This window comes from Dendronephthya gigantea, unplaced genomic scaffold (assembly GCF_004324835.1).
Source record: "Dendronephthya gigantea isolate DGI-Jeju-01 unplaced genomic scaffold, DenGig_1.0 000000F, whole genome shotgun sequence".
In the NCBI taxonomy this organism is placed as follows: domain Eukaryota; kingdom Metazoa; phylum Cnidaria; class Anthozoa; order Malacalcyonacea; family Nephtheidae; genus Dendronephthya; species Dendronephthya gigantea.
In genome coordinates, this window is record NW_021163010.1 from 4663697 (window position 1) to 4679826 (window position 16130).

A 16130-nucleotide genomic window follows, 5' to 3' on the forward strand; every position below is an offset into this window, starting at 1 on the left:
ATATGTGGGCAGGTCGTTAATCGATAGGGATTGTTTTAAAAAACATCTCAGCAGGTTGCTCATACATCAGCACCTGTTTTTATCCAAGGATTTCAGTGTTAATATTATCTTAGTTTATGCTACAGTGGAAGTCGCAAAATATTCAGAAATAAAACAAACCAAATTACTCCAGCGAATCGGACTGACAGGAAGAGGTAATTCGAAACGTTGCATTTCAAATTCGACAAATTTCGCGCCAGATTTAGAAAATTACGGGAGCGTGGAAGGTGTGTTTATAAAAAAAAGTGCAAAATAGTTGAAGACAAAGTGTAAAAGAGAGAAGTACAGTTTTATAAGTAAGTGCTTTCACCCATCGTAAAACATGTTTTATGTACAGAGGTACTTGAATCCCTTAGCAATATATCAAAAGTGCGATTTGATTTTAACGAGGCATATAAACAAATAATTTTTTAATCTGTTCGAACAAGTCGATCCTATTCCACCGATCATTTGTCACAATAAGATTGGGCCATACCATTGGATTATCATCATACTTCGTTAGTAAACTTTAATTACTAAACTTGTGAATACTTGAATACGTTATAGTAATGGTTCGTTATAGTAATGGTATAGTAATACTCCAGTTCTACATTCTACATTAGATTATTTAAAGGTCAAATACGTGCAGACTGCAAGGAGACAGCTAATAAAAAATAGCCAAACCTGTCAAAGTGGTGTGTGAGGAATGGTTGTGAGAGGAATGATAACATTAAGTGAGGATGTTGTGATTGTGTTGCATTGATACTTGAAATCAGAATGTTTTTTTAGTAGATATCCTACTTTATAGTAATATATAATGCCTAAGGCTTGGTTTCTATTAATATGTGGACTAATTTGATAATCATATATAAAACAATGTTTAACACATGAACTAAATGGTGTTTATAGCTGTGACACTTCTCTAATCTTTAGATCAACAAAACTACCTGACATTTAACATAACATTGCAAAGCTTTAATTGGCAAGCTAGAGTTGCTAGCTCATGTTTCATTATTTTCCAGTGCTTTGATGATGTTTGAAGCAGCTGAATTTGATCAAGCAGTCGAAGAACTGAACTGCCCTAAACTAGAAAACTGGGAATTTTTTGTTGAAACATCTCCTGAAGGAGTTCATTGTAAAATATATCGCCAGTATGATCAGGTATGCTGATTAACATGCATTCAACACAAGTCAACACACAATATTTAATCCTAGGAAGCCATGCATGTGTATTTGCTTGTTATGGATTGTGTGTTCATAACAAGGGAATACCATTACTATTGTGTATTTGCATTTTTAAAATTGGATAAAAATATACTTCAGGGCTACCTATCGGATACAAGTTAAAATGACAGTATGCAAGTGATATTATGTGTCTATATATGAGTGCATAGCACAACCCATTGTAAATCCCATACAGATCTGCCCTCAATATTCTTATGTGACGTATGACAATTCATGACAGTACTATAACTATGCATTCACTTTGATAGCGACCATGCAATCTTGTTGCTCACTAATGTAATTAACTTCAATACTAAAGACCTGAAATTATGAGTGGAGATTGTGTGTAATGTTTAAATCCAGATTGTTCTGGCACTATAAAACCAAATGTATAATTACCAATGTTCATTCATTTAGGCATCTGGTCTCTATTCTTACAAGATGTATGGTACCCTAGAATGTCCTCCTGAGACTTGCTACCAAGTTTACATAGATCTGGAATACCGAAAAAAGTGGGATGACTATGTCAAAGGTTTGAAAATTGTTGGTTAAAAATTTACTGTAAACGGATTTTTTGCCCATATGTTCTTAAAAGTATATACCTGATGAGACTTTCGGGCATTTTTATCAACCCTGACAATTACATAGGCTACCAACGCTCGCTTATGAAAAACAATGAAAATAAATACTGCCTATAAGAGAAGTTGTTTCTCATATATTTTAGTTTTATTATTGAATTGCCCCTTTCCTTTGGATGTACGAAGGCCTGGAATATACTAGAATATTTTATGCATTATAGTGACTACGAATTACGCCCAACTAGACTGAATCATTCTAGATCTGGTAATCTCTTTTAGAATTGTATGAATTTACTGAAGAAGAGAATGGCTCAACAGTGAGAGGAATATACTGGAACGTTAATTTTCCTTTTCCCCTGTCTAATCGTGATGTATCCACACAATGCCCTTAGATCAATGCTCATTACCCCAGACCCAAGTCCAAAGCAGAAAACGCGTTGCCGGCGGCGAAGTTCGCTACTCATTTTAGTTTATATCACAAAAATTAAGCTTCTGCAGATACGATTATAGACTAAGTTTGAAATTGCTAAATTCGCAGTACTTTTAAAATTTCAAGGGAATTAATTATCACAGACACAAGACCATTATGACGTGCCTCGTTCGGAAAAAGAACAGAAAAAATTATCATGAGTTGTACAACCGTCTTTTTTCCTTAAATGTACAATTAATACAGTATACATTCGTGAGAGATTCCAGAAAATTAGAAGTAGATGGAGTTCAGACGTACGCTGTTCTTGGAAAAAGTCATCCATTTAGTTCACGGAAAGAAGTTAGTGGTGTCGTGCGTGTTTCAGATTTTACTCAAAGTCTGGTTTTACAGCCTGACGAGAAAGGCAACACCAAAGGTATAAAGAAAAGTTGGTTTAATCAATGTGCTTTCATGTTTTTTATTCAGACCTGTTTGGCCGTTAGGCGTTATGTAAAATTACCCCTAATTACACTAACTGACTGATACTGCTGAACAGATATCACAGGCTTAATGCTCTTGGAGAATGAATTTCATACCAATATAAATCTTCTTTTTTCCTAAGTTCTAATTGGCAAAACAATATTTTTTAGCGTATATGTATTATTTTGATAATCCCGGAGGTATGATTCCAACGTGGTTGATCAATTGGGCCGCTAAGGTAGGCTTCTTGAGTGTTGAAAAATTTCGTTGATCGGTTTTTGCTTTTTCATCGACTTTAAGCCATTATATACCATTCAAGTAAATAGAATTCGACAATTTTCTAGACAGGTGTGCCAAGGTTTGCAGGAAATATGAGGAAAGCTTGTCTATCCTATGAAGATTTTCTACAAAAGAGGAAAAAATGATGAACTTGCCTAATTTTAATGAACGCTATATGTAGTCTGCGTAAATTCTAACCATTAATTATACGAATAATATATAATAGACTTTGTATCAGGTGTACAATTAGCAAAGCACTACTTCCATATTTTTCTGTTGGCTTTGATTTTTTTTTAAAAAAACTCGTTCACCCAATGATATATAAAATCAAATCAAAGCACTTTTCTGAAATCAAAATCTTTTTGTTAATTTTACTGTTATGTGGAAGTGTGGCTAGTGCCACACACATAATGCGCTCTGACAAAAATGCCATTTCCGAGGTTATTGGAAGCCCTTTTTGTGAACTAGAGTGCAAATTGTCAATATCCAAGTACCGCCCAACATATAGAAGTGCCCTGATAAGTAATAAAATGAAGTGTCCAACTACTGGAAACTATGTACCGCTAGTGAACGAAAACGTGGGCGCGCGTAAACCGTGCGAATCGAAGTTAGTAATTTTTAAAAATACTAAAATAGGTTCATGTAGAATAGTCAACTTTTGACTACATAAGACACGGATCGAGGAAATTTTGCTCCTAAATCGTTTATTTTAGTATGTTGGCATCGAGTTTTGACACTCCGAAGTTACGCAGAAGGGGTAAAAGAAAGTGGACAAGGTATTTAAATATATATACAGTATATAAAACATACATGTATAAATCGTAAATGACATATCTTCTATAAACCTAAAACCTGAGGCTAGGTCGCTGAGATGAATTGGAAGTTTAGTTATATGTAAATTGTAGTGTAATCGAAACGTCAAAAATTGCTTCCTATAATATAGGAAACGGGCTAGCCTAGTCCATGTAATCGCCCCTAAGTCAGGTGTCTTGGCATTAAAATTATGTAAAAATTTAACATACAAAAATTGTCTACAGGCTACAGTTCTTGAGCCTGGGCAGTATGTATGGTTTCCAAGAACTTAGTGAATTGCTATTGCTTTTCCTGCAAATTATGTGAAAGATTAGCCTGGTTAGGTATAGTATTTGCAAAATACAGTTTATGATAAAGAATTAAAGTGCAACTTTTTAAGGTTACTTTCATACAACATAACCCAACGCATGCCTTTTTTTATTTTTACACACTATTAAACACAATTGTATAAAGATGTTGCCAGTATTAAATTATGGAGTCTGTTATTCCGCTAATTACATATTTAGTAACAATTTTCTAACATTTGTGTGATATGTTTAATAATTTTGAATTGTACACTATTGAATTTATTTTTAGTAGTGAAAATTTAAGTGGAGAAGAAGTGATTATTGTTACTGATAATTTACAGGTACAAATTGCTGTGATTATATTTCTCTTTCTTTCTTAAAATCTAAATTCTTGACACTTGCAAATATTTACTGAGCATCCATCCCCAGTATACCTGAATTTACAAAATGTTTTTCAAACAAACACTTTTATCAGACGCCACAGAATAAAAGAGCTCGAGGGGAGGATTACCGTCAAGGTAGAATAAATAGTTCTTGTTTACAGCACAATGTAAACAGAGAGTTTTGTGTTGCTTGTTGATCTATTGCTCACAGAGAGCATAAGTCTAAGAGCATTGTGTTTAACTTTGAAGTAGTTTTGGACAAATCTGGTACACATAACTGTATTGTATATGATATGACTATTTGCTTATTATAGAAGGACAAACTCCACTTGGAAAAGTTTTTAAGTGGGTTAGAGAGACAGCAAAGAAAACTGTGGGAATATTTACATCATTTCGAGAAAAATATTGGCGGGATGATGTAGATGATCAGGAAAACGAAACATTTCCTGTCTATGAACATTCAAATATGCAACGGCACAGACATTTTGAAACGGTAACATATAAAACTTCATTTCCAGTTGTCTGGGTATATTCCTATATTTACATCATGTAACATAAAATCAATTGCTATCAAAAGAAATCAGGAGTAGTGAAATAAAATGGCTTGGCACATCCATATTAGGGTGCATCATGCCATATATTCACCATTTTCATGTTGTCTTTGATGGTTCCCTCCTCATTCTAAATCTGCCTGGTGTATAAATATGGATCCCCAGATCCCCTACACTTTCATCTTACTTTGTGCACCATAAAACAAATGAGATGCACAAGACTCCCCATCTTGAATTACTAAACTAGTTTAACATGCAAAGTCACATGTACCATATATGCTTGCAGTCCTTGTGAAAACACCCACTGTTCTCTTGTTAGGATGTACTTTGTCAATCACCGGAGCAAGATGAAAAAGCAACATCTTCACAATTGAGCAGAAAGCCACTTGAAGAGAATTTTTCCCCATATCGAAATTATGAACCCAATTCATCAAGACACTCAATATATGATCCTTCAAAATATAGTACTAAAACAGCAGCAATTTCCCCAACAGATGAACTTTGGACCCCAGTTTCTTCCTCTCAAAAACGAGAAAGGCAGATTTCTGGTGAGGTTATACAATTTTTACTAATGGATGATTTACTTTTTAGCTGAAAGTGGATTCTTCCACACAGAATACAATTACATGTTTCATGAAGTCTCACGAAATACTTCTTAGTGTAACTCCTTTTAAGAGACTCTTTACAGTTGTGTGTGATGGGTTAATAAATATTATTGCCCTGCAGCATGTTTTTCAGGGTCTGGCGGTGGTGTTTTCATGAAAAAACCTGAATCTACAGAGGTGAAACCAAGTCCTCCTAAACCTCGAAATATAACTGCATTTAAAATTAAGCAACACCCAACCACAGTTGATAATGTAAGTAGACGTCTTGACTTTTAACACTGGAGTATTAAATGTACCAGTATGTTCATGTGTCAGACAGGTTTATTAATGAGCTAAGTCAGCTAACAAATGCTTGCTCCACAGTCTGCACGGACCACAAAGTTCTGATCACATATTCACGGTTAAAATCTCTTGGGTAACATTCGGTCTCTTCACATATTCACTACAGTTAATTTCCTTGGGTAATATTTATTCTGTTCACATATTCATTTGACTTTGGAAGTGGTAAAACAGCCTTAACATCTGTTGTTCTAGGCCAAAGTGAATTTCTAGTTTCCCTTGATAGGTGGTGCGTCTTCAGGAGCGGGAACAATACATGAAGTTACTTGCTCATTACACATCTGTCCACCAACCAACAAACTACGGCAGTATTCGTAGGAAACCCATTGTTGTTGAAGATGACGATAACAAAGAAGCAAAAGTTTCGTCGACAAGGTTAACTACCGAGTAATACCAATTTAGAAAATATTTCTTAAGATAAAAAAATGGCATGCTTTAATTGAATCGTCGCCCGCGCGATACTTACAGAAATTGTACGGAATGCAATCGTGCTACAATTTGTCAATATTTGACAATATGTTGAGGATTCACTCCTCCGCTGGTTCGTGCTCTAAAAGTAATATTTCTACTCGATACCAACTAACAATCTGCATCGACAAATTTACACGATAGAGAAAAGAATATGCAAGAAAGAGATACAATCCTTTTCCAAGACCAGCATTCTTGTCTAATGTCAATCATGCTTGCTATCAAATAAACGTCTATGGTAGTCACGAACGGAAATTAAAGTGTTTGAAGTGTTTGTGACAACAATATATTATATTGCATTCCACTGGACAGACAATCCCGGATATTGGATGGGCTGACACTGTGCATGGCAATGTATTTTTACCAGCAGACAGAATATGTTATGAAAATTTGATTTGTCTTTTAGGTTAAAAGCTAAGCGTTCAGTTCTGTCCTCTGACCCGCTTTTTGGAAACACAAGATTGTCGTCTGTTAAAAAAGATTCTCATCAGCCTGCGACAGTCAAAGTTCAAACATCCCCATCTAAAATGCCCTCTGGTGCAGTTAAAACGTCGAAAATCTCATCTGCAAGTGGTTCAAAAGGTATGTGAATTACCCAGGCCAAGCTGATAAAGTGATAATGGAAATCGTGATAACAGAAATATGCGGCTATTGCATTCTATACTAAAGTGTAGTGAAGTCTAGTTAGTTCAGTGGACTATCGTCATTTGACGTCACTAATTATACCCATTCTGGTATACCTATTATACACAATCACACAAAAAAACTCCTTTTCCAAAATGAACTATAAGTTTGTATTGAATTTTTGTGATAGTTCTTATTAAACTCCAATTTGTTCATATGTCATACAAGTAACCAGACCTCGTTCAATTTTCTAATTTCTGAGGCTAAAAGAGTTTTTTTTTCAGTCGGTAAAAGGCGCCCTTTTTCTTTTCAGGTTTTGTTGAGTTGCAGATGAATAATCGCCAATCACGGAGGTACTATATGCATATTGGAGAGTTTTTGTATTGTTGCGTACCCTGCATTTCCTAATGTCCAGTTAGTCTTTACTGTCCTATTATGAAGATTAGGATACGAGACGATGCGTGTTATTTATAAAAATCAAATACATGTTGAACATTAGGCTGTTGGAATATTCCTAAAAGCTTAGATGATGACAGTAAAAAATGAGGCTTTAGTAAAGTAAGAATAATACATTTCAGTCAATCCCCCCTCCCTTGCACGCGCTCATTTGGAGGCTCATTTGAGGAGAAAGTTTGTAGCAATATTTAGGATATTTCTTTCATTGGTTTTATATGTGGCCTTATTTCGTTTATTTCTAGGTCATTTGACTTGTTGGATGATAGTTGGATTAAGAAATGGTGAGCCTTTAAATCTGAAAATGACTTACCGCAGATGCATGAGCAAAATGAAAAATATTTCCTAATGTTTCACTTCTTTTTAAATAGGAAACAAACCCTGAGCACAGATAATCTCGAACAGGAGAGAAAAATAGCGAAGGAAAAGCTGAAACTCGAAGCAATTCGCAAAGAGGTAATAGTTTACTTTTTAGATTTTAAAAAATACCATCTAGATTTATCTAGAACAAGATTTCACGCAAATACAATCAGGAATTTGAACAAGCAGTATGTAGTAACTGTTAAGGAACTGAGAAAATGGACTTGTTCGGCAAATTTACTGTTTAACGGTATGAGAGAGTGTGTGGCGAACTCATTCTCAGTATACATGCATTCATTATTTCATAGAAAGATGACTTGGAACTCGTATCACAAGAGGTATTTTCCCATATGTATTTAAACTGGTACATGCATATAAAGTCAGCTTTTTTCTAATTTCAATTAAAACGTACATATTATGTTAAAGAGGTTGTTAAAGCAGTTGTTTTTATAATGATCCAAAATAACAGATGACAAATCTTTGCATGAACTCACTAATGAGAGAGCAAAGAATACAAAGTTTTTGAACTCTAATATTTTCCCCGAATCCTGTGATAACACATAAATGTTTTGAATGAAAAATGGGAAGTTTATCTTGGGCTCCTAGTCCGGACGATATTTGGCTTTCTGATGCTTAATGGCTGCATTTCAGGCATTATTTGGAGCACCTACGACGAAAAACATTTTAAGGTTACTTTCAATTGGAAACCAAACATTTTGGTTTTTGAAGTGCACATTTTGTGTGGATTTGCTTTAAGCAAGAAAGCAAACTACACATACTGTATCATTCCTGCAACCAGAAAATTCTACCTCATGTATTGTTTATACTTCGTCAAGGTAAAGGAAAGAATGCTGGGAGAACGAGAGAGTCCTGTCATCGAAAAAGAGGTGGGTTAAGAAAAGCGCATAGATATCATTAACTTAATAACTAGAAATTCCTTAATTCAAACTGTGATTCAAAAAAGAGTCAAATTAAAAAGTGGTCCTACACTACAACCTTGGCAAGGTGGAATGGGGTGCATACTGACAGCATTTTCACAGTAGTATTAATTATGACAACCTCTGCTCTGTCCTTTTAGTGCCCCCCCCTCTCTCCTTTCAAGGTTGGTTTCTAACGTTTTAGCTAACAATTGACAATAAAGCCCAACATTAAATGGGTGGGGGGGGGGCACATGGCAGTCGTCCAACAGGTTTTGACTAAAATTGTAGCTGTAATGTAACAGCGTTTTTAAAAGTAATGATATCGTGTCATAACATTAAAAATATAATATTGTGTCATAAAATAATATATATCTTGTCAACACAAGCACCTCAATTTAGTTTATTGGTGCGTGGATCCGCGATAGATATATCAATATTGATATGTTTCCTTTTAGATCGACAAGTTCCAAGAGCTTACTGATGGAATGAACGATGTCGTAAGTCTTTTAAGTTTTGTGATTGCACGAGCAGGGCATGGCAAAACATAGAACAGGAGTTTTAGTACTGACAATGACTCAGGGGGTAAAACCACCCTTTGACCACCCTGTAACGGTTGTTGGAGTTAAAGAGAAAGACTCGCGGAACGAAAATTTTACTAAATAAATTCAAATTGCATATTATACGCGCAAATGTCGTGTATTATAAAATGGAAATATGAATTTCTGTTTCGCTTCAGATTGACAAAGCTTTGGGTCATGGTGCTCCAGGTGAACTGCTGGTTGAATTACCAATCGGACGCATCACCAGAGGAGATATAATAACATTACGACCACAAACATGGCTCAATGATGAAGTTGTTAACGCATATCTACACATGATAGTCGAACGTAGCAAGAACCGTGGACCCAAAGTTCATGCATTTAACACTTTCTTTTACCCGAAACTAATGAAAACTGGACACGCTAGCTTGCGACGCTGGACGAAGAAAGTCGACTTGTTCGCAATGGATATTATTTTAATTCCAATTCATCTTGGCATGCACTGGTGCTTAGCGGTAAGGAATTACGTTAGCAAGAGTGCCTTTACACCTATCATTTTTATAATCTTGGTTTGGTGTGGATTCTTCTCTGGCGGTTCTCCACTTCATCGAAGCGTTTGTTTGGTTTCAGGTTATTGATATCAAACAGAAAATATTCACTTACTACGATTCCTTAAAAGGAGAGAATCCAAACTGTATTCAGGCTTTGCGGTGAGAATACCGAATTATTTATACGTGTCCTCTTTTGTATCTATTTATTTGTATTTGTGTAAAATATGACGTGCTTTTTGTTTGCTGGCTTCAAATTGTTACAAGCCCACGACATGACATAATTTGCCTTGTATATTAGCGATTATATCTGCACAGAGAGTCTGGATAAAAAGAAAACGCCACTTGATCTGACTGGGTGGAAAAACGACAGCCCTAAGGTAATCTTGCCTTGATTTGAAGGATAGTATAACATGTATACCATGTGGCATCCAGTATTCAAAAGTTACGGTTACCGATGAGTACTAATTATTTGTTGCAACACAATAGAATTGACACTCTGCATGTAAATTGTATTAGATTGTAGATTGTAGATGTAGTTCATCGTCAGGAATTAATGAGGATATGTCATACCCTAATAGCATCATAACTGCCCAATAGTCAAGATGGTTTCTTCAATTTTAATTTTTAGACGTTTATTTAGAAAGTTTTGTGATCATTCATGATAGTTTTTGGAGTGTGAACTTTTTAGTAAAATATTCAGAGTATATTTCTTCAATAGAATATCCCTGAACAATTAAATGGATGCGACTGTGGAGTTTTTGCTTGCAAAGTAAGTGTACAAATTTGAAAAATTCGATGAACTCTTTCTCCATGAACATTTTCTTTTTTCATTCTTTCATATTATAACGTTTAATATGGCGTTACTTCGAGTTAGAAGAGGAACCCTAATACACCTATACCACCATATATCATAAAAAGATCATGACAAAAAGCAGAAATATAGTTCTAAAATGAAATGTCACGCTCATTATATATATCGATATTTTGTTTTATCTTTTAGTATGCGGAATATGTGTCAAGACGAGCGTCATTTAATTTCACGCAGGTAAGATCTTCTTTTTGTGCATGAGCATGCATATGTTTTATTATCGTACTCCCTCAAATACACTGCGATATATATCTTATGTTATTTATGATATCTTATAGCTCCACATGCCTTACTTCCGTCGAAGAATGGTGTACGAAATATTGAAGAAGAATTTACTATAACAAATTTATAAAACAAGAAAAAATGCATAAAACAACTAAAGTTACGTACGCATATAACACTTTTCGCTCGCGCTTCAATTCCGTAGAGACAAGTAATTTTTCCCTGGCAAACAATCCTTGCTCGTTTGTACGCGAAAGTGACAAGAGAATTGACCAAAAAAACCCAAAAAGCTGTTAAGAAAAGATAAATGCTTTTTTCGATTTCCCCTTCGGTTAAGAGAATTTAGGAAACTTGTTGACTATATAGTCGGAGTGAACTTGGCAAGAAAAAGCTCTCTTGTCTGTATGAGGCTTAACCTTCACACCAGTGGTAAATTTGGGTCGACTCACCCCACCGACCATCGATCGAGATTGTACCAATATACTAACATAAGAGTTATAGACAGGAGGATGGTCATTTGTAAAATATAACATATATTTATTCTTCGAGTGTAAATCATATAGAAAGACATTTATTCAGTGATAAAAAAACGAAGGTTCACTGCGTCACAAGCGAGACTATCGAAAACACACAAAAAAATTGACTCTATGATCTGTATATGAATCTATATTAGATATGTATAAATATTCAGTTGATGTATATGGAAATTGCACTTGAATTGAATTTGTACTTAAGAATATACTACCTTCATCTGGCCAAATGAAGGAGTGAACTTATTTTGTTACATACCAATTAATCATCAATCACATTGTTTCTAGGCAATCTGAAAGCAACTTCAATCTCATATGCAGAGCCATTTCACTCATGGCCCAGGTATAAGTTCGAAGCATTACCATGCACCTACCTGCGAGGTGATGTGAAAAAAGCTCAGCATAAACACTTAGCGACCGTGTTGAAGTTATATCTATGAATACCAAAGTGCAACAGTTTTAGTTAATCGCAATCCGTATATCCAGAATTAAGTAAACTTGAACAATACAACTGCCAGGAGAAGGCTTTTACTTCGTTTCCCTAAACGTAGTACGTTATCTAGTAACATGCACCAACCAAGACTGAAGATTACACAATCGTTTTGTTTTAAGCTAACCGTCTCAAGAGGGTGTAAAAAAGTTAATGTATTTTTGAGTGTAGATTATTCGTTTAATCCTGACGTTTTTTCCGCCACAATATTGGCCACCCTCTGAGATATCGATAGAGAATATAATACAAATCAATACTTCGTAAGTACGTCTTTTGACTCCTGAAGACGATAGAGATAGTGAAAATCTTAATTATGTTCAGGACGGTAGGCGTAGCTTCTGAACATGATCCAACATTATACATTATGTTGTCCTTAACGTATGCTATCTTGACGCTACAAAGTCTTTCCAAGATCTTTGAATAATTTCCGTTTCTTCATCATCGAATTCATGAACTTCGATTTCTTTCTCTGGTTTCAAACGATTCAGCCTTGCTTGTTTCTCCTCTTCTGTGAGATTATTTGGATCTACCGGCAATCTTATGAGTTCACGAGGTTCATGATAACGTATGGTGTAGCTTGATCCATCTGCCTGTTGTAAACGTACTTTATACACACGAGGATATACGCTTTTTTTTGTTCTTGTTATAGAGGTTGAACATCTGGGGGAAATAATTAAGAATTTGAATAACAATAAGCTAGATAGCAGTAGGTTATGCAATCATTTGATGTTTGTGAATGTGTCCTCTCAGCAAAGTGCCTGTTTGTATACACAAAATATAAAAGAGCTGCTAGGTTGCCAGATCTTAAACTGGCAGGAATCTAATAATTTTTGGTGAACTAACCTTAGAAGAGGAGTGCAGTGATAGGGCTAAAATAGAAAAACATAAATGTTTTCATAACACACAATTGATGGTTTCATGACACCACCATGATGTCATGGATTATTAACAAAGAGTGAACTAGTTTTGGTGGTGAAATGCTTTTAGTGGTGGAATCTAGGGGCATGTCTTCCAACTAGCACATTAACAACCAGCACAGAAATGAAATATGTGCACTGGGAGCTAATATCTACCAGTATAGCTAAGGATAACCGGTCTTAATTTAGTGTTGTCCAGAAGGATCACACTAGTGTTATATCAGGGGTAAATGAAGTGGCTTAAAAAGGTGGCAGTTGCAAGGTGTATAGGTTTAATTAATATCCCTACTTGTACCTGAAGTAACCATTGACGACTGATTAAATTTCTGAAGAAATGTATTTTTGAAGATAAGACAGATAACATATTTAAAGACCTGCAAAAGAAATATTTGTATGTCAAATTATGACAATTTCAAAATGGTACCCTCATGTGTCAGATGGGAGAATCATATCAATATATATAGTTTTATACACTCTACCAGACAATGATCTTGTTTATGCGATTTGGGTCAGATTGCAAACATGTGGCTAATGTTGAGTTACTTAGTTTGATATTGATAAGTTGAATCCTAAGTACAATCTCATTCGTTTTATAGCATAACAGACTAGCAGTGATGGTTGCAGTGATGGCTGCCATCAGATAGTGATGGGCGATACTTCGATACCAAGTATCGATACTCACCGATATTTATGATTTGCACTAAATATCGATACTTGACCATTGACCAAGTGGTCGCAAAATTTCGATACTGAGCCTACAGTATTTTAGGTCAGCGTTTTCTACCAAAAAGTATAAAATTTTTTATTTATTTTTCTTTTGTTCGTCACTTTTTTGTTCTTTAGTTCTTTAATTATATGCTACCAATCAAAATAATTTCTGCCAAAAGGGAAAAACCAAAAATATGAGTGAATAAATGCACATTATGGTATGGTATATGAAATTACAAACGGTAAAAAAACGGCTCAAATTTCTGGTATCGGTATCGAAATTTGGTATCGATACCACTACAAATTGTCTGGTATCGAAGCGGTATCGTATCGATTTGAAAAAGCTGGTATCGCCCATCACTACCATCAGATGCCATCAGATGGCACATGACATAAAATTCTTCCAATCATGATCAGCTTAACAGTACTAATCAATAACTAATGTGACCCCGTGACTAAAGTGAAATGCTCAATATTTTTATGATGGTAACATTGATAAAGATTCTCATACCTAGTAGAGGAATTTATTTCAAGAGAATAAGAACTCACATTCTTCCATAATCTGATATGTTATATGTTTTCTTTTATACTCGTACGATACTTCATGTAATACAAATATATTCAAGTATATTGCTTTTCAGGGCCGGGAGTCTAAAAGTGAGGATGGCTAGCGAAAGTCGTCCATTTTTCCATTGTGCGCCCCTGTGGACGGTTGAATGATCACCTTGTACGTTAAAAACGTACAATGAAACCAGCTGTCAAATCCAACCCGGCCCTGCTCAACTCAGAAGTTACGATTAAAAGCAAAATACAATCAAGTTTTTTTCACTTCGCTTCCCACGCTTGCTGACCAAGGTCCACATGGGTCAGAGGTGGTACCCTTTTCGCCCCTATAAATCATAGTACTAATGTCTAATGAACCGACAGTCTTAACGGATATTACACAAATAATCCGTGATCCGTCTTTGCCTTTGGCATAAATCAGGGCTATGGGAATGGGACCAATTATTAAATTGAAAGGCAATACGTTTGCAGTTGGAAGATGGGAATTTTTTAAAATCTGACACACAAGAACAACCGTTGTGGCAACGTAGCATTCCAACTAGGAAGCTGTTTCGTCATGTGGGTGGATGGATGAGAGATTAATTAATCTATGTTGGATTTGCCACCATTGATGGAGCGTTTGGTGCTATAGTATATTGTCTCTATATCTGACTTTTATTTCTGATAGATCAAAACTGAAAATAATTGCAAAGAAAACAAAACATCACTACCGAAGACTAGCATAGGAAAACTATAAATAATTTTTCTTAGAGTAGAACAGAAAAGAATGGTAGACGTCTTGGTAGTGTGAAGTGGTAAACAAACTACTTGAAAAATACAATGCAAAGAAAAGGCATAACGAGCTATAACTATAAGGATAAGCGAACCAGACCAGAAAATTTGTCTCCACATTCAAAGATCCAGTCAAAGCCTGCGAGAGCCAATATAGCTAAGGGACAAATTAGTCCATTCGGTTCTCCAAGATCCAGCCCACCTCAACTCTTATTAATGGTGGTGCTTTTGTTCTATATCGCAAAATTTTTCAGACGATTTAGCTAGATGATCTCTCACGACTTTGATGTTTTAAACATATCCCTGTCATATTAGTGATATAACTAATTAATTCTAATGCAATTTTTTCAATAGGCTAATATCCATAGTCAATGGTAACGCGCGTGCAGTTGAACATGAACAAGTAGCATTTCGCAAATCAGTGACATGCAGTGCTCTTGAACAGTGAGTAAGTACAATAACATTAATCAACCAATAAAGCATAACGACATCTATCAAAACTTTCAATAGAGAATTTCAAATTGCCAAATGTGATATGGGCTATTAAAAAGAATACCTACCTCTTAATATAAATAAAATTAATGACATCCGTTGTATTCAACGAAATATGACTACGAGGTTGGATTTACAATTGCATATTGCATTTCAGGACGCGTGGACAGAGTATTTTGCTGTCAATGCTAATAATTTCAGTCACTACATGAAACTTTGAAACGGTTACCGAAACTAAAATTCAGAGCTTGCATTTTGATGATTGCATTTTCGATATGGATGCTTTTTATATTTGCATGACCGTGTTATTTTTCAGTACGTGCAACTGGCCGTGATAAACGTGGAGTAATTAGCTCTAATTTTCAAACGCACTGCACACTAGTAATAGATAATCAGTTAAATTAACCATTGTCCTCGAATAAGCCAAAAACGCGGCAACCCGGCTTCTGCGCTGTGCAACTGGAGTATTATTGGTTCTCAAAGCAAGACGGCTGAACAAGACTTGCAGTCTTAAACACGGTAATTAACATAACTCTAATTAATAACTCCAAACAGAGGTACACTTTGCATGAGAAATTTCACGTATCCACACATATAATCGGGTTAAAATCTGATCACAGAAACTGGTTGTATGATAAGGGCAAACTCAAATCATGCAGATAATCCACGCTTTGGTAGATAATGAGT

The 16130-nt window shown here is 35.4% G+C and overlaps 3 protein-coding genes across 6 annotated transcripts; 2 read left to right on the forward strand and 1 right to left on the reverse strand.

The window, feature by feature from the left end:
• Nucleotides 1-90: 90 nt before the first annotated feature.
• On the forward strand, nt 91-3320 carry LOC114518040 (phosphatidylcholine transfer protein-like). Of its 3 annotated transcripts, XM_028537947.1 has the most exons (8): nt 468-536; nt 642-752; nt 1041-1179; nt 1660-1774; nt 2100-2191; nt 2494-2665; nt 2880-2947; nt 3054-3320. In XM_028537947.1, exons 3-8 carry the CDS (start codon nt 1048-1050, stop codon nt 3132-3134), a joined length of 660 nt encoding a protein of 219 aa, XP_028393748.1. In that variant the 5' UTR covers nt 468-536; nt 642-752; nt 1041-1047; the 3' UTR covers nt 3135-3320. The 3 variants fall into 3 exon arrangements, with proteins under 3 accessions (XP_028393738.1, XP_028393748.1, XP_028393757.1); XM_028537937.1 differs by lacking the exons at nt 468-536; nt 642-752 and adding an exon at nt 91-335; XM_028537956.1 differs by lacking the exon at nt 468-536 and having other exon boundaries at nt 630-752.
• A 274-nt stretch (nt 3321-3594) lies between these two features.
• On the forward strand, nt 3595-11625 carry LOC114518147 (sentrin-specific protease 1-like). Of its 2 annotated transcripts, none has more exons than XM_028538086.1 (20): nt 3595-3764; nt 4378-4429; nt 4564-4606; nt 4786-4964; nt 5342-5570; nt 5749-5879; nt 6193-6341; nt 6841-7016; nt 7372-7411; nt 7757-7795; nt 7883-7967; nt 8180-8209; nt 8708-8758; nt 9247-9288; nt 9528-9845; nt 9961-10040; nt 10180-10258; nt 10600-10650; nt 10882-10926; nt 11028-11625. In XM_028538086.1, exons 1-20 carry the CDS (start codon nt 3703-3705, stop codon nt 11088-11090), a joined length of 1944 nt encoding a protein of 647 aa, XP_028393887.1. In that variant the 5' UTR covers nt 3595-3702; the 3' UTR covers nt 11091-11625. The 2 variants fall into 2 exon arrangements, with proteins under 2 accessions (XP_028393887.1, XP_028393896.1); XM_028538095.1 differs by having other exon boundaries at nt 5761-5879.
• Nucleotides 11626-11797: 172 nt separating this feature from the next.
• LOC114518162 (39S ribosomal protein L55, mitochondrial-like) lies at nt 11798-14221 on the reverse strand. Its single transcript, XM_028538106.1, has 4 exons — nt 14166-14221; nt 13204-13282; nt 12835-12860; nt 11798-12651 (listed from the first exon to the last, which is right to left on the reverse strand). Coding segments are annotated over exons 1-4 (384 nt in total). The 5' UTR covers nt 14168-14221; the 3' UTR covers nt 11798-12374.
• Between the last annotated feature and the right edge of the window lie 1909 nt (nt 14222-16130).